General features: G+C 38.7%; 1 protein-coding gene across 3 annotated transcripts in view; it reads right to left on the bottom strand.

Annotated features, from left to right (window-relative positions):
• PTPN14 (protein tyrosine phosphatase non-receptor type 14) overlaps nt 1–25,378 on the bottom strand; it is a 173,985-nt gene that overhangs the window by 71,235 nt on the left and 77,372 nt on the right. For all 3 annotated transcript variants that reach the window (XM_070591273.1, XM_070591274.1, XM_008515145.2), the window contains one exon: nt 24,370–24,539. In XM_070591273.1, coding sequence (XP_070447374.1) covers nt 24,370–24,539 — 170 coding nt within the window. The remainder of the gene's footprint in view (nt 1–24,369; nt 24,540–25,378) is intronic.

The following is a 25,378-nucleotide window of genomic DNA, read 5'->3' as shown; positions in this document are numbered from 1 at the left end:
CCTCGCTTCAAATTTCCAGAAAAGAAATACCTTTACAGAATGAAGTTCATAGATATTTCTACCTGTTTTCTATGATCTGAATTTTGAGTTCAGATCAAGAATGGCAAGGAGGCCCATATAGCAAATGTGGAGTGAGCAGAAGGACAAGGGCTAAGAAATGGAAAATTAAACACTAGTCTCACCCAGTCTTTGGCAAAACCTCCAGAAAGCCCAAATCACAAGCACTTCCCATCCCACTTGACCCCCATTAGAAAACCGTCATACTTTAAAAAAAACGACATCATCAGCATCAAATTAAGGGATAATAACACTAAAAACAGTCTTTGCAGTGTAACTGGACCAAAAAACACATAAAAGATTACAAGTTTGTGTAATTAACAGTTACTAGTCCACGCATTTTCTGCATTTTCTGTTATTTAAATTTTATTATTTTGCGTGTGGTGGGGGGGCTGGCCTGGTGGCGCAGCGGTTAAGTTCACATGTTCTGCGGCAGCCCAGGTTCGCCAGTTCGGATCCCAGGTGCAGACCTATGTACTGCTTATCAAACTATGCTGTGGTAGGCGTCCCACATATAGAATAGAGGAAGATGGGCACAGATGTTAGCTCAAGGCCAATCTTCCTCAGCAAGAGGAGGAGGATTGGCAGCAGACGTTAGCTCAAGGCTAATTTTCCTCTAAATAAATAAAAGAATGAATGAATGAATGAATAATAAAAATTTTATTATTTTTATGAAAAGCTATCTAGAACCACTATCATCTTTACACTGGCAACTAAGTTTTATAAGCATCCCACACAGAACTAAATCCCAAGGATTTCTCCACTTTCTCCAATTAATACATTCTGTATAACTTCCATCAATTCTTACATAAAGGAATGACCGTGCTTTACAGACAGGCTGATTTTCTCATAAAAGTCATGATCAAAAATTTAAGTCAAGTGTAAAGGAGAATTTGATCAAAAACTTATTTAAATAAGAACAGACATATTATAGTGGACTCTTCTATGGTTTATCACATATATGTTTATAGAAACATCTTCTGTATGTTTATCATCTTCTCTATAGAGGGGACCTGTAATAATTATTACATGAAAGTATATCTTATTAGGAAATTGAACAATATGGTTTCACAATTTTTTTAGAGAATACAACTTGGTACCTGATTTGATTCATTTAAATAACTAGGTATCATATGCTATTATAATTCCCAATCTGAATTTCATAAAATGGAAGGAGACATTCATAAGCTACTATAAATATTTCATAAATCTGACCTTCATGAGGCCAGAGACTTTCTCTATTTTGTTCACTGCTGTGTCTCCATTAATTAGATGATTCCTAGCACACAACAGATGCTCACTAAATACTTTTTGAATGTACACATGAATACATGAATGAATAAATAAACGAATGAAGAATCCAATTGATTGGTATACTGCCCAAAACAGCTGTCCAAGCTAAAATATAAATTATGTAAAATTGTGTTGTTATACTAGTTATTCCACGTTAAGGATAAATATGTGGTACTTAATAAAATATTTTTAGGAAGTAATACAGGCGGATAAATTTTTTGAAAACATAGTTTTATGATGAGAAGTAAAAATGGTCTCATTTTTATTATGAAAATATAGGGTACTCCAGATTCAGATGATAATACTTTTCCTTAATGATCACCAAATCAAAACTGCAAAGAAGGAACTGCATAACTTAGTTCCAGGATCAGAAAAAGATTGCACCCCAGGAACCTGGGACCCAACAGTAACAGGAAAATCTTCAACTTCAAAAAATTCTTTCTTCCAAGAAATCAAAAGCTTATGCAAAAATAGTGAACTATTTCTATAAGACGGAAATTTTCAAATTCCGCTGCGGTAAAGGAGACATTCGTTACTAGCTGAAGAAAATAACAGAGCAGCTAACTGGTTTCTCCAAGGTCACACAGCAAATACCCAGGGTACCAAAAGCAATGCAGAACTGCTGCTTCCTGGTCTTCTCTATTTCTGGCTGAAACCACATAGATTCAATATAATTCAACAAGTGGCTATGTCCATGTTGGCGAAAGGGAAGAATAAACTTCATCATCTGTACTTTACAGACGTGGAAACTGGCTCATGGAGGGTAGTCAGCTTGAATGGATTACACAAGAAGTGAAGGGGTGAAGCCAAAACATAAATCCATGGCTCCCTCTGCTACCCTTTAGCTGCTTCCTACCACATTCTAGCACATCGTGGAGGAGATTACAGTGCAATTTTCTTCTCTTCTGATTTCCTCTGCTAGGAATGTTCTCCCTTCAGACCTTCCACCTTCACCCACCAGTGAGTTGCTGCTACTGATGGGAGTTTCCTTACTGTTTAGGTATTTTCAGAAGAAAGCGTGTTTATAGCCCCTGGCCTAGCTTGTCTTCCCTTCCAACAGTCTTGATTCACTTATCAAAATCCAATGCCTTCTTCAAAGACCAATTCAATTGACACTTCCTGTGAAGATTAATTTTATGTGTCAACTTGGCTAGGTCTTGGTACCCAGATGTTTGGTCAAACATTATTCTAGATGTTTCTGTGAAGATAACTTTTAGACAGGATTAACATTTAAATCAGTACACTATGAGTAAAGCCAATTACCCTCCATAACGTAGGTGGGCCACGTCTAATCAGTTGAAAACCCTAAGATAAAAACTAACCTCCCTGAAGAAGAGAGAATTCTGTCAGCAGTCCACCTCTTGACTCAAACTGCAGCTGCTCTCTGGGTCACCAGTCTGCCGGCCTATCTTGCAGATTTTTGACTTCGCCTCCATAATCATGAGAGTCAATTCATTAAAATAAATCTCTCTTAAAATTTATCAAAGGATAAATTTTACACATATATATACAAACACACACACATATATATATACACACAAATATATAAAAAACATATTATATATTGTTAGTTCTGTTTTTCTGGAGAACCCTAACACACCTTCCCAGTTTCCCCTTATCATTCCATCCATGAAGGGAACCTCCAGTTGGCATCTATCATATACTACCTTGTAGGTCAGATATCTTTATGTGTCCATCTAATCTTCCCTAATAGATTGAAAAACTCATTCAAGGACAGGAGTGACATCATGTGCCACTCTGCATTTTAGAGTGCCTTATACTTAGAAAATAATAAGTGGTCAAATGAATGTCCAGAGATGAGTCTAGAAGGCAGAGGAGGCTTCCAAGGCAGCAAGGAAGAAGGAAAAGGGAGATACTTCAAATACTGGCAAAGGAGGAGGAAGGACTGAGAAGCCCAGGGTCTCAAGAAACACTGAGTACACCAGGCAGACAAGTAAGAAGGGTTTGTGGAAAAAAGTAAAAAGCAATAGGGAAGACATAGCCTTGTAATGTTTCAAATGCCTTTGTATGTTTCTTTTTATCTTCTAGGCAATGGCAAGTCATTAAACATTTTTGATAAAAGAAGAAAAATAATGAAAACAACAACCCTTAAGAAAAATGCTTAGATGTGAACCTCATGGTAACCACAAACCAAAAGCCTACATTAGATATACAAAAAATAAAAATAAAAGAATCCAAACATAACACTAAAGAAAACCATCAAATCATGAGGGAACGAGGGAAGAGATCAAAAGAAGAAGAAAGCAGAGAAAACTACAAAAACAACTAACAAAATGGAAATAAGTACATACCTATCAATAATTACTTTAAATGTAAATGGACTAAATGCTCCCATCAAAAGACACAGGGTGGCCAAATAGATCAAAAAACAAGACCCATCTATATTCTGTCCACAAGAGACTCACTTCAGAGTTAAAGACACACACAAACTGAAAGGGAAGGGACTGAAAAAGATATTGCACCCAAATGAAAACTAAAAGAAAGCTGGGGTAGCAATACTCATATCAGAAAAAAATAAACATTAAAACAAAGACTAACAAAGGACAAAGAAGGGCATTACATAATAATAAAGGGGTCAATCCAAGAAGAGGATATAATCCTTGTAATATTTATGCACCTAAAATGGTGGCACCTAAATATATAAAGCAAATATTAACAGACATAAAGGGAGAAATTGACAGTAATACAACAATAGTAGGAGACTTTAACACCCCACTTACTTCAATGGATAGATCACTCACACACATCAATAGGGAAACATTGGCCTTAAACAACATATTAGGCCAGATGGACTTAATAGGTATATACAGAACAGTCCAACCAAAAACTGCAGAATACACATTCTTTTCAAGTGTACATAGAACATTCGCCAGGAGGGATCACATGTTAGGCCACAAAACAAGTCTCATTGAATTTAAGAAGACTGAAATCACGTCAAGCACCTTTTCCAAGCACAACAGTATGAAGGTAGAAATCAATTACAGAAGAAAACCGGAAAAACCACAAATATGTGGCAACTAAACAACATGCCACTAAACAAGCAATGAGTCAATGAAGAAATCAAAGAGAAAACCAAAAACTACCTTGAGACAAATGAAAACGGAAACACAACTTTTCAAAATCTATGGGAGGCTGCAAAAGCAGTTTTAACAGGGAAGTTCAAAGCAATACAAGCCTACCTCAAGAAGCAAGAAAAGTCTCAAATGAACAATCTAACTTTACACCTAAAGGAACCAGAAAAAGAAGGACAAACAAAATCCAAAGTTTGTACAAGGAAAGAAATAACTAACATCAGAGTGGAAAAAAATGAGACTAAAGAACAATAGAAAAGATCAATGAAACTGAAAGATGGTTCTTTGAAAACATAAGCAAAATCAATAAACCGTTAGCAGGACACAAGAAAAAAAGAGAGGATCCAAATAAACAAAATCAGAAATAAAAGAGAGAAGTTACAACTGACACCACAGAAACACAAAGGATCATGAAAGAGTACAAACGATTATACACCAACAAATTGGAAAACCATAGAAGAAATGGATAAATTCCTACACACAAACCTTCCAAGACTGAATCAAAAAGAAACAGAAAATCTGAATAGACATATTACAAGTAATGAAATTGAATCAGTAATTTAAAACGTCCCAAAAGAACAAAAGTCCAGGACCAGATGGCTTCACAGGTGAATCCTACAAAACATTTAAAGATGAGTGAATACCTATCCTTATCAATTTATTCCAAACAATTGAAGAGGAAAAACATGCTTGCAAACTCATTTTATGAGGCCAGCACTACCCCAACACCAAAACCAGACAAAGATACACCACAAAAGAAAAAGGCCAATATCCCTGATAAATATAGATGCAAAATTCCTTAGCAAAACATTAGCAAACTGAATTTAACAGTACATTAAAAGGATCATAAACCACAATCAAATGAGATTTATTCCAGGGATGCACGGGTAGGTCAACATCTGCAAATCAATCAATGTGATACACCACATTAACAAAAAACAAAGGATAAAAATCATATGATCATCTCAACAGATGCAAAAACAGCCTTTGACAAAAGTCAGCATCCATTTAGGTAAAAACTCTCAACAAAGTGAGTACAGAAACAACATACACCTCAACATAATAAAGGCCATATAAGACAAACTCACAGCTAACGTCATACTCAATGGTGAAAACCTGAAAGCTTTTCCTCTAAGATCAGGAACAAGAGAGGGATGGCCACTCTCACCACCTTTATCCAACATAGTATTTGAAGTCCTAGCCAAGCAATTAAGAAAGAAAAAAGAAATAAAATGCATCCAAATTGGAAAGAAGTAAAACTGTCACTATTTGCATTGTCATTTTTCATATAACTATTGTCATTTTTCTATAACTATTGTCATTTTTCATATAACTATTGTCATTTTTCATATAACCTGATATAACAAAACTTCATATAACAAAGTATTCTAGAATTTGTATGGAACCACAAAAGACCCTGAATAGCCAAAGCAATCTTGAGAAATAGTAAAAAATCTGGAGGTATCATGCTCCCTGATTTCAAACTATACTACAAGGCTATACTAAACAAAACACTATGGTACTGGCACAGAGATCAATGGAATAGAATATAGAGCTCAGAAATAAACCTACACCTATATGGTCAACTAATCTGTGACAAAGAGGCAAGAATATAAAGAATATACAATGAGGAAAAGACAGTCTCTTCAATAAATGGTGTTGGGAAAATTGGACATCTACACGAAAAAGAATGAAACTGGACCACTATCCTTCACCATATCCAAAAATAAATTAAAAATGGATTAAAGACTTGAATGTGACACCTGAAACCATAAAACTCCAAGAAGGAAACACAGGCCGTCAGCTCTCTGACATGAGTCTTAGCAATATTTTCTGGATCAGCCTCCTCAGACAAGGGCGACAAAAGCAAAAAGAAACAAATTAGGTTACGTCAAACTAAAAAGCTTTTGCATAGCAAAGGAAATCATCAACAAAACAAAAAGGCAACCTCCCTGAATGGAGAATATATCTGCAAATCATACATCTGATAAGCGGTTAATATCCAAATATATAAAGAACTTACACAATTTAATATCAAAAAAATAAACCTAATTAAAAAATGGGCAAAGGACCTGCATAGACATTTTTCCAAAGACAACATAGAGATGGCCAACAGGTACATGAAAAAATGCTCAACATCACTAATCACTGGGGAAATGCAAATCAAAACAAGGATGAGATACCACTTCATACTTGTCAAAATGGCTATTACCAAAAGACAAAAAAATAACAAGTGTTGTCAAGCATGTGGAGAAAAGGGAACTGTCTTATACTGTTGGTGGGAATGTAAGTTGGTGCAGCCACTATGGAAAAGAGTATGTAAGTTCCTCAAAAAATTAAAAATAGAAATACCATATGGTCCAGCAATTCTACCTATGGGTATTTATCTGAAGAACATGAAAACACTAATTCGAAGACGCACCCTTATGTTCATTGAAGCATTATTTACAATAGCCAAGATAGGGAAGTAACCTATGTGTTCATAGATAGATGAATGGATAAAGAAGATGTCTATATATACACACAAAAGAATATCAGTCATCCATAAAAAATAAAATCTTACCACTTGCAACAACACGGATGGCCCTAAAGGGTATTACACGAAGAGAAATAAGTCAGAGAAAGACAAATACCATATGACTTCACTTCAATGTGGGATCCAGAAAACCAAAGAAACAAACCAAAACGGAAACAGATTCAGGAAACAAAATGGTCATTACCAGAGCAGGGAAGGGTTGGGGAACAGGTGAAATAGGTGAAGGGAATGAAGAGGTAGAAACTTCTAATTATAAAATAAATAAGTTATGGGGATGTAATGTACAGCACAGGGAACATAGTCAATAACATTGTAATAACTTTCTATGGTAAAAGACGGTAACTAGACTTATCATGGTGATCGTTGTGTAATGTATATAAATATCACTGTGATGTACACCTGAAACTAATAGGATATTGTAAGTGAATTATACTTCCATAAAAATATAAATAAATAATAAAGTCAGACACTGGGAGCGGAATCCAACAAAAAAAAAAGAAAAAGAAAGATGCTTAGAGTTAGTATGTACGCAATATTACACAGATGGATGGTAGAGATGTAAGTTAGGAGGCCAAATGATAATGATAATAGTGTCAGGCACTATACAGCATGCTTTACCATTTACTAACAAGTTTAATCCTCACAAGATCCCTCTGTTCACTAAGAACCAGAGCCCTACGAGGAATGAATAACTCACCTGAGGCTGAACACAGAGCAAATGGCAGAACTAGAATTCAAATTTGAAATTGAAAGCCTGTGCTTTTCACCACTTCACTGTGTTTCAGGTGGTAACAATAAAAGCTTTTTTTACTAGTAGTAATAAAAATTTTGGAGAATTCTTGGGTAAAACTAGTATATGCACCCTCAGGAGAAATGAGCACATCCATCAAAGGCAGGTGTAAGAATGTCCGTAGGACATGTACTAGAATGTCTTGATACATGTATTAGACATGTAAACAGCAAAACAGTTCATAGTAGCTCCAAAATGGAAACAATTCAAATGCCTTTCAACAGGAGAATGGGTAAATTGTAGTATATTCACATACAGGCCTACCTCGGAGATACTGCGGGTTTGGCTCCAGAACACCACAATAAAGCGAATATTGCCATAAAGTGAGTCACACGGATTTTTTGGTTTCCCAGTGCATATAAAAGCTACGTTTACACTATACGGTAGTCTATTTAGTGCGTAATAGCATTACGACTAAAAAAAAATGTACACACATTAATTAAAAAATACTTTATTGCTAAAAAATGCTAACCATCATGTGGGCCTTCACTGAATCATAATCTTTCTCCTGGTGGAGGGTCTTGCTTCGATGTTGCTGGCTACTGGCTGATTGAGGTGGTGGTTGCTGAAGGTTGGGATGGCTGTGGCAATTTCTTAAAATAAGAAAACCATGAAGCTTGCCATGTCAACTGACTCTTCCTTTCACGAACGATTTCTTGGTAGCACGTGATTCTGTTTGGTAGCACGTTACCCACAGTAGAACTTTCAAAATTGGAGTCAGTCCTCTAAAACCCTGCCACTGCTTAACCAACTAAGTTGATGTCATATGCTAAATCCTTTGTTGTCATGTCAACAATCTTCACAGCATCTTCACCAGGAGTAGATTCCATCTCAAGAAACCACTTTCTTTGCTTGTCCATAAGAAGCAACTCCTCATCCATTAAAGTTTTGTCACGAGATTGCAGAAATTCAGTCACATCTTCAGGCTCCACTTCTAATCCTAGCTCTCTTGCTATTTCCACCAAATCTCCAATTTACTTCCCCCACTGAAGTCCTGAACCCCACAAAATCCTCCAAGAGAACTGGAATCAACTTGTTCCAAACTCCTGTTAATTTTGGTATTTTGACCTCTTCCCATGAATCACAAATGTCCTTAATGGCATCTAGAACAGTGAATCCTTTCCAAAAGTTTTTCAATTTATGTTGCCCAGCTCCATCAGAGGAATCACTATCTATGGCAGCCTAACGAAATGTGTTTCTTCAATAAGACTTGAAAGTCAAAATTACTCCTTGAGTAAAGGATGTTGAGTTAGCAGACATGAAAACCACATTAATCTTGATGTACATCTCCACGAGAGCTCTTGGGTGACCAGGCGCATTGCTAATAAGCAGTAACATTTAGAATCATCTTTTATGAGTAGGTCTCAACAGTGGGCTTAAAATACTCAGTAAGCCATGTTGTAGACAGATGTGCTGTCATCCAGACTTTGTTGTTCCCTTTATAGAGCACAGGAAGAGCAGATTTAGCATCATTCTTAAGAGCCCTAGGATTTTCGAAATGGTTAATGAGCATTGGCTTCAACTTAGAGTCACCAGCTGTGTGAGCCCCTAACAGGAGAGTCAGCCTGTCCTTTGAAGCTTTGAAGCCAGGTGTTGAGTTCTCCTCTCCAGCTATGAAAGTCCTAGTGGGCTTCTTCTTCCAATAGAAGGCTGTTTTGTCTCCACTGAAAAGCTGTTGTTTAGTGTAGCTCCTTCAGTAACTGTCTTAGCTAGACCTTCTGGATAACTTGCTGCTTCACCTTGCACTTTCATGTTATGGAAATGGCTTCTTTCCTTAAACCTCTTGAACCAACCTCTGCTAGCTTCAGTTTTCTTCTGCAGCTTCCTCACCTCTCTCAGCCTTCACTGAATTAAAGAGATTTAGAGCCTTGCTCTGGATTAGGCTTTGGCTTAAGGGAATGTTGTGGCTCGTTTGATCTTCTGTCCAGACAACTAAAACTTTCTCCATATCAGTAACAAGGGTGTTTCACTTTCTTATCACTTATGCGTTCATTGGAGTAGCACTTTTAATTTCCTCAAAGAACTTTTCCTTTGCGTTCACACTTGGCTAACTGTTTGGAGCAATTGGTCTAGCTTTTGTTCTGTCTTGGCTTTTGACATGCCTTGCTCACTAAGCTTAATCATTTCTAGCTTTGATGTAAAGTGAGAGACGTGTGACTCTTTCTTTCATGCTGACACTTAGTGGCCAATATAGGGCTATTCATTGGCCTAATTTCAATATTGTTGTGTCTCAGGGAACAGAGAGGGCCGAGGAGAGGGAGAGAGATGGGGGAACAGCTGGTGGGTGGAGCAGTCAAAACACACACAGCAGTTATCAATTAAGTTCGCCATCTTACATGGGCATGGTTTGTGGTACCCCAAAATAATTACAATAGTAACATCAAAGATCACAGATCACCGTAACAAATAATAATGGAAAAGTCTGAAATATTGACACAGTTACAAAATGTGAAATAGAGACATGAAGTGAGCAAATGCTGTTGGAAAAATGGTGCTGCTAAGACTTGCTTGATACAGAGTTGCCACAAGCCTCCAATTTGTAAAAACACCCAGTATCTGTGAAGAGCAATAAAGCAAAGGGCAATAAAATGAGGCATGCCTGTATTAGAATATTATGCAGCAATGAAAATTAATAATCTCTAACTGTGCACAATAATATGAATGATTCTCACAAAATGTCAACCAAAGAATTAAGACACCAAAAAGCACACACTGGATTATTCCATTTAAAAGGTTAAAAAAAAAAAAAAAAGGCCAAACTAATATATGTTAGACATCAAGATAGGAGTGACTCTTATGGAATAGAGACCGGGAGGGAGCAGGAAGAAGGATTCTGAGGAGGTGGTGATGTTTTGATTCCTGATTTAGAGACTGGCTACATGGGCATGTTCACTCTGCAATGATTCACTCGAGGTATACGCTTTGATTTCTGCACTTGTCTGTACATGTTATACTTCAACAAAAAGTTTATCTAAAAAATTACTATTGGTGTAGGTGACAGTGTGACTCCAAGTGGAAATGCCTACATGGAAGAAGACACCTGGGCTCCTTTGCTCTGCCTCTGATCAGGATTTTCTTTACAGAGGAGTCCGATTTGATGATTTGTAGTTTCCTTTAGCATTACAAAATGCTGGTTCTTAAATGAAAACCCTAAGAGGAGCGTGTGCACAGTGGCCAAAAGAGCCTCCTTCACAAGATGATTATTATAATCTATATATATTTATAATCTATAACTAAATATATATGTATTTCATTCCCATAATCAAAAGCTAGATTGATTCTCATTTATTTTAATGCACTCTAATCCAATTATTTATATATTGGGTCAGGGGTAAAGGAGGTAAAATGCTTTGGTCCTGGTATGTGCATGTGTATGTGTATGTTTTCAGGTAAAACACAAGTATCACAGAGCAGTGGATAAGAATCTCTGTAATTCAATTCAACATTCTTCTCCTACAGATGTCCAAAGCTCTAAATGGATTTCCAATCATGTTACAGTTATAATTATACAATGTTATAAATTAGCAAATAATCACATTAAATCAGAAAGGAAAAAAAGCCTACTTTAGAGCATGACAGTTATATAATCCATGACACCCTTCTGAAAAAGAACCAGGTGTAAACAATACAGCTCTCCTCTATCTGGTATTTTCCAACTTCCTGTGGAGAAAATATTTCCAAGCCATTTTTTTTTTTAAATAAGAGTGGAATTTTCTTGTGAAAGATTGTCAGATTATGAGCTCTCAGAATAGCACTTTCAGCACTCAGAACCAGAGGGAGCACATCAGAAAAACACGGGCCGGGGCAGTGTGTGTGCAACACAAAATCTGTCAATGTATAGTAAGGAGGTGATCAGAGAAGTTTGTTCAGAAAATTAAGATAACTGCTATCTAAAACTGAGCCTTTCTTCCCTTATTTCCTACTGAAATACATTATGCTTCGGGTTGTTAGCTGGAATTCCATGAACCAGTCTAGAAAATAGTATCTTTTTTAAAAAACTGATCATGAAAAGAAACTGATGTTTTCACAACTTCAGAATTTTATTTGGTTGAAATGATTTTGATTGTTTCTCAATTTACCTGTTGTTTCATCTTACATTTACCTAAATTCAGTAGAAATTCACAAATCAGAGAATGGCAAAAGAATTACTGAAATCTGCAGACGGAATTCTCAGTTCTGAAAAGTTCTCATTTTTCTTAAATTAAAATTAAATCTACAATTTCAAAGCCGGAGGAAATAGTGGAAAAAGTCTCATTTAAGGTTTTAGGGTCTAAGAGTAGTATCATTCAGGCCAGTTGTTACTATTACTTTTATTAAGGACGCACATAATGCTAAATTCTTGTACAACAAATATACCTCCTAAACTTATATATGTACGTAAACTTCAATATATTATGCATAATCTATTGCACATTATCGAAGTTTAACTAACCAAAATGTTATATTCTGAAATAGAGGAAATACAAATTGACCAAAATTCTTGCAAACTTGGGTTTCCATTTTGTTCATTCCAGGACCTCCACGAAGATGCCCAGAGTTATCCTACTAAAGAAGACCACGCCATCTATCCTCTAAGTCCTCAGCCTAAACGCCTAAACCAGATGTTCCAAATTTTGCAACTCTTTAATCCCTTCCCAGTTTGTCAAAATCTACCCTCAGAGTCTCTAACATCGATTTACTGACATAAAACACCAGCTACGACTGAAAGAACATCAGGATATGGTTACGTTCTATGTAACCACCTAAGTAAGGCTAAGAATCATGGTGTCACTAATTTAACACATTCTGATTCTGGAAGGCAGGAGTGGAGAATAAGAAACTACACTTTTAAGGAATGCCACAGGCAATTCTGATATGTGCAGTCTAAGCACCTCATTTAAAGAACCAACAGGTCCCCAATGTCTTAGTTTAGTTTTCTTAATCATCATCACTTACCAAGAGTCCATCATCTCCTTAAATAATCTTTAATTGGAATCTGTTTATCTTCTTCAGACTACACCCTCTTCAAGTTACAAGTACGGCAAGATTAGCATCAGGTCAGCCTGGGCCCTCCTGCGGCGGCCAACCTGGCTTCCAGACCCTGAACAGCTGCTCTGACCATCTGTGAAGCTGTAAGGCCAGGCCTGCCTTATCCTGTTTCCTCGCACTCGCCTGATAACCTCAGCGCAGTAAGCAGGACCAGCCTGGGGCCTTCTGGACCGGATCTGCTCCCCTGTATGGGATTGGGGCAAGGGCGGGGAACCTCCTTGGGAAATATATGTTTATGACAACAATACACTTTTTGCAACTCCAGCTTTGAGAAGTGCCTGAGAAAATAAGGGACGAATTTGAGCTTCTCTTCAACGACATCAAATCCTTTGTCTTTTGAGGGTAATTTTGATTTCTGGAAGTCATGAGTCAGTACCAAATTTATACTCAATAAAGTTTCTACTAAAACAGGGTTTATAGTGATTTGCGCTCTGCTAATCATCAATTATGTACTAAGCCTTTGGTGGCACTGTAATGTCTCAGCTTGCTAGGCTGAACTACATTTCCCAGAATGCTCTTCCCTGTATGCTTCTGGTGAGTGTCAGGCCAGGACTATTTCTTCTACCAGGTAAGTGATACCTACTTGCACATCTTCCTGAGGAATGCAGCAATTTCTTGCTACCTTCTAGTATAACTTTTTCATTTTAAAAACAAATGTCATTTGAATACCTAATATGTGCTGAACATATTGATAGGTGCTTTCTGAATTAACCCTCACAACAGCTATGCTGGTATCATCTCCTGACTGTAAATACAGGAGCTGAATTTTGGGGAGTTTACGGAGCTTAACTAAGAAACAAATAAATATCTGAGAGCTAGGTCTTCTGACTTCAAGTCTGTGCTCCTACTATAGCAAAGTTTTGTTTTTGAATTACATCTATTCCCAGCTATTATTCTCCCTGAAGATTAGACAATGCACTTCTTTGCTGATTCCAACATTCAAAATATACAACACAGTGTGGCAGATACATAACTTGCATTCAAATTTTCCCATCAGTATCTATCTTTTCACAGTTGGTCAGTTATTTCAAGGATCTAAATTACTAACCTTTTTGAGTTTTCCTTAGATCTATGAGTTTCTCTCTTTAGTTATCATCGTAAATGTCTTCCAATTACCGTCTTTAAAACATCTGTCCTGGTCAAAACATTTGTTTCTAACATTGCTTCATCTCCTTGATTTTCCATTAAAGCATCATGTGTCTGACTTGTATTTAAGTTAAACATATATAAAATTTGCTGGGCTTTGCTCTGAGTAACGGTAACACATTTTTATGTCTACTCACTCTCCCCAGCTGCAGGCACAAGATTGACAGGCTGACCTTGAAAGAGAGTTCGGGTGCTGTAAACTGAAACATGTTGCAACATGCCCCGGCTAGGATCACTCCTCCCCTACTTTCACAAACTACACCAGAAAGCAATATCATTATTTCATAGTCACACCTGGCAACGTGACACTTGCTGACACCTTCCTACTATTTCCAATGTCTCAATTTTCCACTCTTCTCATGGGCTTAGTGTCATCTGAAAGCTGGCACTTTCACTACGTGCCCAGGGCGGCAGATCACTGGTAAAAATGTTAAGTAAAACCCATCTTTAGTTCCAATCTCTACATAATGCTCACGATTTAAATGGCTCCATTCAAAGCAGTGCTTTGTGCTTCTTTTTCTTTGTTTCTTTATGTTTAAACTACTTTCTTCCCTTTGACAAACTCATCTCTTTCAGTTCACAGAGTGTCTTAGCCGTCACAGGGCAAGGGAGGGGAGGATGGGCAAGGCTTTTGGAAGTTTAAATAAATCCTGTCCATGGGCTCTCCCACGTCTGCATGTTTGGTTCACCTAAAACCATTCTGCTACTGGCTGAAGAGCCAGGCTCCTGTCACTAAGCAGCTGTGTGACATGGGCAAAGTCACTTTATCTCCCTGGTTCTCAGAATCTTCACCTGTAAAATAAAGCAACTGGCCTCTGTAATCTGTGGTGTTTCATGTTTGGATATAAAGCTACGATTCTGGTAAAGCTTAATCTGTCTTGATACTAGAGATGGCAAACAATACTTTCTCAAAAAGGCTGTGTTTGTTTAAGATGTGGATGATGTTTATTGGCTTACAAGACATTTGGTACCCTCCTTATGGATGGAAACTTTTATGGGTACTCAGAGATGAGACACACATTGAAAGCAATAAAGAGAAGCAATCTGACAAAGCTGAGCCACATCGCTACAACAGGAAGTACAAGGACATGTAATCTAGCATCCTGGAGGGATTTCACATAGAAACAAAGTTTTCAAATGAGGACGTAAGGGAAATGATACTTTCACATCCAGTTGAACCATCTACAGTCTCTGGCAAAAGGCTAAAGTGTTAAGACAGCTAGACGCTGAGTGGCATAAATCCAACTGGGCCACCGAGGAGGTCTGGGTGGAGCCAAGTACTGAGAAGCACTTGAAGTTATATGAAAGTGCAAGAATCGGCGGTCACAACTTAAATGCCTACAGGGCCAGGCAGCCACATGCATAGGTAAATATTGCTGATGGTAACACTGTAGAAGTCGAGGAACCAGGGCAAATTAGACAGCATGTACCTATCCATAAGGCATCTGAATTCAGTTCTTTAAAAAATGGTCCACATGAAACAAAACCCACCTGTACACCAAAATTAGCCCTCATGGTACCAGCTGATACTCGCCAGCTTTAGAAATACTTCAGCCCCCTGGATTTCTTTGCTGACTCTTCTGTAGAAACTAAACCCCCTGTTACTCCAGCAAAGCTGTGAAGTAGAGAGACATGTGGACAGACATATTTCTCTGGAAAAGTAATGTAAAAGATGCAATTTATCTGACAATGAAATCTCCACTTGTTAGTAATAAAATTTCTACTAGGAAAAAAACCACACAATCCTTTTTCAGAGAATAATAATAGTGCCCACTATTCTACGGCTCTAGTGAGGACGGGAAAAGGTAATCACTTAAGATACTCAGTGCAGCACCTCGCATATAAATGCTCCCCCTATCATTACTGCTCTATCAGCTGATGGAATGCAAACTACATTCTTCTACAGAACCTCAAAGAATTATAACAGTCACGCACTGCATAACGAAATTTTGGTCAACAATGGACCGCATATACAATGCTGGTCCCATAAGATTAGTACCATATAGCCTAGGTGTGTAGTAGGCTATGTCATTTAGGTTTGCATAAGCGCACTCTGTGATGTTCGGACAGTGATGAAATCGCCTGGCACATTTCTCAGAACGTATCCGGTCATTACACCGCGCATGACTGTAACCTCAGGCTGGGGAGGGTTAGAGATCTTACATTGGTTCAGACAGCAGCTATATCATAAAGCACAAAAAAGAATTCTGTGCTTTCTAGATCCTGCTATTGCTCAGGCACTCTGGGCCTCTTTAGGGTGTGACTACAGCACATGTGTCAGGTCCTCCGTCTTCCCCACCCACTCTGCCATACTCAGGTCCTAGTGCTTAAGATTCCAGGGAAAATGCAGGGCAAAGGATTCTAGAACATCTACTCCTTTTGCCTCCTCTTCCCCTCAAGACGTTTTAAATCCATTATTGAAATTAACACACCACCCCCAATCCCACCCTTTATAATAATTCTCCTACAAATCCTAGAAATCCTTTATAAGGAAGTGGAGGTCTTTAAAAAAATTCAAAAAGCATAGCTGGCATGCTTTGACATGACAAAACACCTCTACCCATAGCTTCTGTTTGTCTTTCCCCTCTCTCCACCCCTCAGCTGAAGGTAAGTAAACACTGCTGTGCGGGATCATCATGTTCTACCCAACTTTGGAAAAAAGAGAATATTCCAAAATTTTAATCCATGCTTTATTACAAATCTTTATTATTTCATGGGTCAAATACTGAATCCTTCTCAGTCTTCTGCAATGTGAGTCACTAAAGAACCATTTGGAATTAATGAATGAGTGAACTGAAAATCAAGAAATACACAAAGAATAAAATTACTACCCTTGCTGAAAAAATTATTTTCAAAACAGCCCCACAGAAACACACGATTTTTGTTCACTTTTGAGGAGCTTAGACTAGATCATCAAATACTAGTAAATACATATTAACCGTATGATTAAAAATAAAATAATTTCAATATGTTAAATGCAAAAGTTTTTTTGAGGTATATACTACTTTACTTATTTTTTCGAAACTTTGCTTTACTAATGGTTAAAACTTACATACGTATATCTTGCTTTATAAAGGGTGAAAATCAAATATCAGATGCATTCAAGAACCCTAACATTATATGAAGGCTCCTTTTGAAATGTGAATTATGCCTCTGATTTATTTCCTTTTGAAATTTTGATTTTTCCATTCATTATAAGACACTTACAATGAATAATAATGTCAAATGACATTATTAAAGAATACTGATTTATTTTACTGTTTGTGTTCTCTCCCCTAAAGGAAAAGACTATCAAAGAAACACCAATCATGTTTAAAGGTTAACTTCATTTCATTTGTCTATCCTTCCTTGTTCTAGTGGCAATGGGTTGCCTAAATAGCTAACTACCTCTCTGCATATCTTACAAACTATCTCTTTTCCAGGAGGGTAGGGGGATGAACAAGCAGCAGCTCCATGCATTTGAAGACTCATACAACGAAGCAGACACTAAGGTGTACTCTTGATTTAATCAAGAAGAGTAGAAACTCTGTGAAGTCGTCTTCTCCACAGTGAAACACAAAGAAATCCTAGTTAAGGATTGACATAAATTAATCAACCAGCTTCCCCGAAAGGAAATTAAATTGATTTATAACAGCTCCCCAGGCTCTGCAGGATTTTCCATTGAGTCGGGTCCAGGACCAGAAATGGTCACCACGGCCACGTTTCTATTTTCATATTTGCATAGGTAGCAAAAATTTTATTTTTGTTCCCCTACAGGTTTTTTCAAATTTGTTTTTTCTCTTTGATCACACTCATAACAGTAGACTCAGATCCACCCATAGCTAAGAGCAACTCATAAAAGTAAAAACAAAACAAGCAGGGGTGAATGAACAGAGATGGAAGTAGGAGGCTGTCCCGGGCAGGCTGGCTACATAATTTGCAAAGGCTAGTGAAAACGAAAATGCAGGGTCTGTTGTCCAAACCTTCTTAAGAATTTCAAGGGGGCAACAGCAGAGCGTTAAACCAAGCGCAGGGCATGAGCATGCGGCCCTGTGCAACTAACTGCACGGGTCGCAGGCCCATGAAGCTGGCCTTGGTCCTGGAAGACACTTGCCAGGTTTTCTGGGTTTCACCAAAACAGTGAGAAAGCCTTCTCCCGGAAGTAAGCAGGGTTAGTAATGCAAGCTTTAAGAACAAACTCAAATCTCCAATAAACCAAATACATGGAAATGAAATAAAGCCTGCTTGGAGATATAGCTCTTTGCGGGAGAGGCAAGAGTGTTGAGATCTGTTCATTCTTATACTCCCACTGACTAGCAAAACGTCTAACATGGGACAGATGCTTAATAAAAGTTGAAATGAAAAACAATGCAAATGGCAATGAACATTTTCATCAACTGATCTCCTTTTAGGAAAGCAACTCTTCTTCCCTTGAGGTTGCCCTGTTTGTTCCAGACAGCCATTTTCCTCTCTCATCTCATCACACAATACATTAACCACACAGCACAATGTTGGCGCTTAAATCCCAGGACCTAGAGTATTCTAAAATATCTAAAATATCTGGTAAAAACAATTCGGTTTACGGTCATCAACAGAGAGAGAACAAGTTCCCATTCACCAGCTGGAGCTGGCCAGGAGGAGGATTTGCCCTTCTCAGCGAATTATATTATCCACAGGGAATTCATGCTGAATCTTAAGTCTGACTTGAAGGGAGTCCCTATCTCCCAGCCCACGGGTAAACTTTAAATAGCCATTAAAATGACATTTCAAAATAATAAAAGAACTCAAAGAACCGGAGGAACAAAATAAATGGTGTTGTAAAAGGAAATGGAAACATTACCATAATTAGAGCTTTTAAAAGAGACACTTTAAACACTGGTTGAACATTGACTTGTTTACAATAGCACTCAAGGCACATTGTGAGAGTCGAAGAGGGGAAAGCAACAGTATTCACAAGAAGGGAAAGGTGAAGAAAGCTTTCGTAAGGTCATTGGAACTACTTCCTGAAATCTAGTTTAAAAAAAAAAAGTCAGAACACCATTTTGGCCTTTATGGAAGACTTCACCTAACCTGGCTTTGCCATCAAGATGCAACAGGTCCATATACGTAACTGGAAGAACAGTCTAAAAATGTAATAACCTAACTGCCTTGTCACTCATCATCACACCAAAAAATGCACTTACCCACTTTTTGGTACATAAACAGTGCAGTTTTCAGTGTGGGTATTTATTCCCAGTTAGTGGAATGACACTTTGTCCAGTAAGTTGTTCCCAGACAGGAACTACATGTAACAATGGAACAATGCCCCACACAAGCTCATACACAGATTAAGCATCTTTTAAATCCTTCTGGTAATAACTGCTAGGCAGTTTTACCTAGCAGACTAGAACATGGCTGCGTAGTCCAAGACTTCAGAGAAGTTGAGAGACGTACAGAGAGACCCACAGAGGCTGAGAAGAGCAGAAAACACACACGCAGCCCCTACTAGAGGGAGGGAGCTTGGAACAGGTCCCACAGACCTGGACTTTCCACCAGATGTACCACAGTGTGCTAAGACTGTCCTTGGCGAGTAGAGTGACTGCTGGCTATGGCAGTGGTTCCACCGCTTTGCTTCCAGACTACACAGTGGCTCCCCTCTAGGAGGGTGAACAGCCCCATCTGAACAGCAGGCTACACACATGTCCTGGAACAGAAGGAAAGGTTATCTGACCTCATTAGGGCAATCAGAAGCTCCTTTGCACTATGCAAACATACCATTCAACAGTGAGTAATGCAAAGACAAATATGTTTTGGTAAGAAGAAAAATGTCCCAGAATTAAAAATTTTAGAAACCATACGTGCAGCCAGCAACTTAAAGTTTGAAGCCTCAATCCACTCTTCAGAAATTATTTTTGCTTGGAAAACTTTTCTCCTTAGTATTGAAAAAACTAAAGAGGGACTTCCTCACTGGAGAAAGACTTGGAAAAACCCCAGACCCAAACTAAAAGCAGTGATGCTGGCCAGCAGTTTTCTGGCTTCCTCTTGCTATTATTAAGTACCCTTCTGTTTGACTAAGAATTTCTCCACCTCTCACAAACCATCTTTTTTCTTTCTGTGTCCAGAAAAATCTGAAAACCATGTGTTTATAATGAGCCTGTTGCTATGCAAATCATTAAAACACATTACAAAAATCTTTCCTTTGAGTCAGGAGAACACAACGGGAGAAGATAACTGCTAGCAGAGAGTCCCTTTGCTGAACACGAAAGCTGGCGAAAAGGAATAGGAGACGCAAAGCAAAATGGAAAAAATTATGGTGGTCCCATCCCTTGAGTCATTTTAACCAAAGGGGGAAAACTAACATTTTTAAATCCCCAAGGTAATATATCTTACAATTTGGATCTGGGTTAACAGACTCTCTTCTTAATCTCTTTAATTCCTATGGTTTCATGACTCATCCTCCATCTGTCTACGAGGGTGTCCTTTTCACCAGTTTTTTCACACTTCTATAAAGGATCTCAAGAGTTTTATTTTTTGTTCTTTTCATGTGTGCTCCTGTGTGTATTCTCTTTTCATATCTTTTGTTTCCTCCTTCAATTATCACCTAAATGTAGGGCCTGAATTGTCCATTTCTTCTTCAGCTCCATCATAGCAACTTGGCACATTTCTCTCACTTACGAAGAGATTTGTTCTTCAAAAGTCATATCCGGGAGAGGAGGTAAGACAGAGTACGTTAAAATTAATTTCAAAAAAGCAGAGCTTCTCAATTTTCTAATTTAAAAAATCTGGACTTGATGATTTTAATGCAGTCAATCACCTTGTTAAACAGTTTGCAATCACATCACTCTCAAATTTTTGTTGTGCTGCTCTGAACACTCTATTAACCTGCAAGTTTTCAAGGGTGGGACTGTCTGGGTACAAGAAACGAAATACACACCTTTTAAATATATCTTCCTTTCACCCCTATGTGTCTTGATATGTACAGATTCACTCACATGCCAAAAAAAAAAATATAGAGTATTAATTCCAAACTCTCTGTCCTTATTCAGAGAGAAGAAACGGCTAGTCCCAACTAATGCTATAGAACCTGTTTTACTCTCAGATAGAAGTAGCCAAACCACTGCAAACATGTGCTGGGTGAAAACTAGTTTGGTTGGCTCCAGACAAAGGCTTATTTTTTCAGCACAGATGGTTGAATGGCTGCCTCCTCCAACGGGTTGCCCACAATGAAAGACAGATTTCTATTTCTAATCTATGCAAATATCTTACTCCGGGGAACATCACAAAGACTAACTGTTCTGTGTCAGATGCTGTAGATCCCAGGTGCTCTCCGAGATGCCAAGGCCCATCTCCACCTGAGAGCCGTGGTAACTCCGATAACAGTGGATGACTGGAGGGTTAGTCACCACCCCGCTCCTAATGACTGTTGTTGGGGCCTTCTGTGAAACATTCCTCTGGAATCCTGCCCCACCACCACTGCTTCTCCTTGGCTGCTCTGCCTGGGAGAGAGTTTCAATATTCAGTTCAGACCCCAGATGCTTCTAAAACCTCCCAAGAAGGCTCAGATTCCCAAAGGCTCCTAATGACCATCAGGGGCATTCTCCACCTTGAGTTCGGCTCATGTATTCATCTCTAACACCAAACCCAGAGGCCTTGAGCATTTACAAATGTTATTCTGTGCAAACCAAGTCTCCTTTATACACTCTAGTCCATACGCCTACAACCCACTGTGGGTCTCATGACTCATACCTGGGTTGTGGGTTATGGCCCTCAACTTTCTCAAGCACGTTATTCTCTCTTCCTAATCTTTCTCCCTCTATCAATTTTGCTTTCTTTACTTACAGCACTTTTCTCTCCTATTTCTCCACCTCCCCAGCTGAAGTCTCTCATTTGCTCTCATACCCCTTGGCACATACCAGTTTTAGGGCCCCTTGGGGCTACAAAAATTCCTGCAATGCTGAAAAAAAATTTTTTTCAACCCACACACAACTAACTCCTCACGCAAACCCAGCTCCTAACTTTAAACATCTTTTGCCATAAAGAGAAGGTTATACCTGAAATCTACATAGTTTAGTTCCAATGTTTAAGTCTAAAAATGTCTTTCAAAGTTTTCAATTATTTTCTTTGTTAGTATTTCTGATCGATTGACGGTGACAGAGTTTGCTTCAAAATCCTGTGTTGGAAAACACTTCTTTCCCTCCTTACCAAACTTCATCTTAAATGAAGCAAGCTAATCGAGCAAAAAGAAATTCTAAAGAAAACGAAAAGAAGTTCTTCCTAGTCTCCAGCCTCAATAACCACCACCACCAAAACTTCTCACTCAAAACCTCAATTTTTGAGAGTTACACACTTTTTGCTTCAGCCTATGAATGCAAATATTGACAGCAAATAATGTAGCATTAAGTTTACTTACATGGCAAATCTAAAACTGTAAACAGCTTTAGAGGTTAACGAATTTATTGATTCTCAAGTCCAGATGAACATCAGAACCACATGAGGAATACTGTTTATTTTAAACAATACATCCTCCTGATCCTCAGCCCTAGACATTCCAATTCAGACTTCTGGTACAGCCCTAGAATCCATGTTTATAATAAATGCTCCAGGTAATTACGATATAGCAAGCCCTGGTCTCTGTGAGGACCACTGATCTATTCCAACATCCTATTCAATATGGCGGTCTCCTCTACAAGACACCACACCAGTCATCCACTCTGTGCTACAGAACTCCAGAGACCAGGCTCTTGCCTTTTTATGAGACTGCTTGTTCCACATTTTTATGGGCTTAATTATTAGAAACTATGTTCCTCTGTTGAGCCAAATAACCAAAGTCTTTCAACCCTTTGAACTTCACTTATTATTGGCCCTAATTTTGTGCTCCAGAGCTGACAGAGAATTCCCTCCCCACAAGAGTCTTCAAATATCCAAAGGCAGCTACTGCACTCTTGCAAAACTTCATTTTTCTAAGTTTAAGCAACTTTTTTTCTTTAACTCCAAAAAGCACAGTTTGAGTCCCTCACCATTTGAACTGCTCTTCCTGAACAACAGACCCTACCGAACACGTCTGTCTAGAGTAACAATACTCCATTTTTTCTTATAGACTGAACCTTTTTCAATATGCATTAATTTACAGTCCATGTTTCATCCTTGTCACTCATTGCCTTGCATTTAACGGTCCAAGAGCCACGAATCAGCAAGTACATATTAACCTAATGCTATATTCCTAACACTGTGTAAAGTACTCAAGAAGGATTCAAAAGCCAGTGGAAACTGTGCCATTTTGAGGAGTTAATAATTTCTTGTACAGAAATAACTTAGATAAGTGAAATAACTTGAAAACAGTGTGCAATGGTATGTAACCAAGTGCTTCAAATGAAAGACACCTGGAAGAATGAACAAAGGTGTCCTGGGTCAAACTGTGGGCTATCTCATGGCCTCTGTTTATACAAACGCCACCCATTTAACAACAGGTTTTGATTTTTAAAAAAAGAAAAAAGATGGAAACGCTCACCTTAAAATCTATTTAAAAATTTCAAATGCATTCTTATTTCAGAAAGTTAAAATCTAAGAAACTACACATGCAATAATCAAGTAGAATACTGTTCCTTCTTCTCAGAGTGTCATTGGCAATGATTCCCAAGCGCTCTGAAGGCCGTGATCCAAGTAAAAGGCAAAACGTAGAGGGTTTACACAATTCCCTTTATTACTGGAAATAACCACTTGATGAGGAGACACTCCCCTACATATTTTAATGGAAAACTCTTACCCGTAAGTGAGCTTTACTAACACCAACAAAAATGTACTTGTTTTCTTCACAGAATCACAGACCACCAGAGCTTTAGGAACTTTATGCCACTCCCTCACTTGGCCGAGAGGGGGAAACACCATTTCAGAGATGGCAGGTGTTTCCCTCAGGTAAAGCAGCCACTCAGGAGGATGAGACCAATCCCCAGGTCTTCTCTCTCCAGTTGGCTCCCTGTCTCTTCTTACTCAACCTAGGACAATCAAAACTCATGCCCTCTCAACATCGTCCTCAACCCTACTCCCATTTTCAGTTACCTCTGCAATCCTCAAATCCAAAGTCTGACGTTACATTTTGTTTGGGCACATTTTGAGGGAAGGGCTGGACCAAACAGTATTAGGTGGTTCATTTTTTATTAAATTCTAGCATACCTATTTTACTCAGTTTCTAACTAATACTTCCATGGTGCTAGACACAAAATTCTGCCTGACTCAAGATCACTGTTACCTTACTAGTATTATAAGGGATCACTGGGGTTAGGTACCCGGATTCAAACAAAAATTCTTAAGCTGCAAAGCAACTGGTGAGCACAAATCCCCACTACCCCACCCTCTCCCCACTCCATCCACACACACATACACACCCGTCAATCAACCAGCTCATCGACTTCATCTGAAGCCTCACAGTTAATCCACACCCACATTTGGAACATGGGAAAAAATGCACCTACCTTGTGGCCTCTTGCTGAAGCCATGACACATTTGGCACATAGAACATGACCCCGAAGAAGAGCAGCGGCTCATTAGCGAACTTGTCCAGATGCTTCTTCAGAGGTTTCTCCAGCTCCACCCATCGTGCTTGCTGGCTCTTGCTGAGAAACCAAAGGCCAAAGTAGTGCGTCTAGATCAAAGGGAAAAATCGAATCAGTTCATGCTTATGAGGGGCATCTCAAGACCACACAGGAAACCAGACTCCAGTGCCCTATGTGACCTTTGGTTCCCCAGCCCACACACAAGGATCCAGCTTTTACTTTCTAACTTTGGGACAAATTGAAGGAAACCACATGCACACAACACTGTAATCAACACTGAGTATCTAGGTGCAGCATTCATACCCACTGGTGCCATTGTACACGTGGGTACGGATGCAGCTATGTCAGGTAAGGGGGATGGTGCAGAGTCGGGGACAGCGTTGACTTTTTCTAAGATCTCAAGGCCGACTTTCCTGTGCCTTCCGAACGCCCCGTGATCTCACGCGGTGCATGCTGGCAAAGGCAAACGCACTTCCTACACCTGCTGCGGAGCAAATTATTACTCGGCTCCTAAGACAAAACCTTCTGCCAAGTGAAAGCTTCCACATTGTGGAATACTTTCGCAGAGTACCAGATTTTAACAGAAAATCGATTCACTCTTTTTGAGCTTTAATGAAGTACTTATAAAAACATCAGCTCCAACCACTTCATTATACATGAAGTGCAGCAAATCTCTCCCCTGTATCAAGCTTTGCGAGTGGAAGGGTGTCCTCTCCGCAGCTGCCGCAGGAGCCCCTGGTGGCTGTTCTTGGCAGATTACAGTGGGACTTGATAGATGAAAGTGAGATTTTCCCTCCTAGACTTGAAGCTTCAGCCGGTTTAGTTTTGAACAACATGCTAAATGATTAAAACAGGTACTTTCATGCATCCAACCCCATCCTTATATTAACTCATGCTAAGATTTCAGGATTAGCAGAACAATCACCAA

This window comes from Equus przewalskii, chromosome 23 (assembly GCF_037783145.1).
Source record: "Equus przewalskii isolate Varuska chromosome 23, EquPr2, whole genome shotgun sequence".
Classification (NCBI taxonomy): domain Eukaryota; kingdom Metazoa; phylum Chordata; class Mammalia; order Perissodactyla; family Equidae; genus Equus; species Equus przewalskii.
Note: the sequence above shows the minus strand (reverse complement) of the source record. Positions and strands in the feature narration are given on the sequence as shown.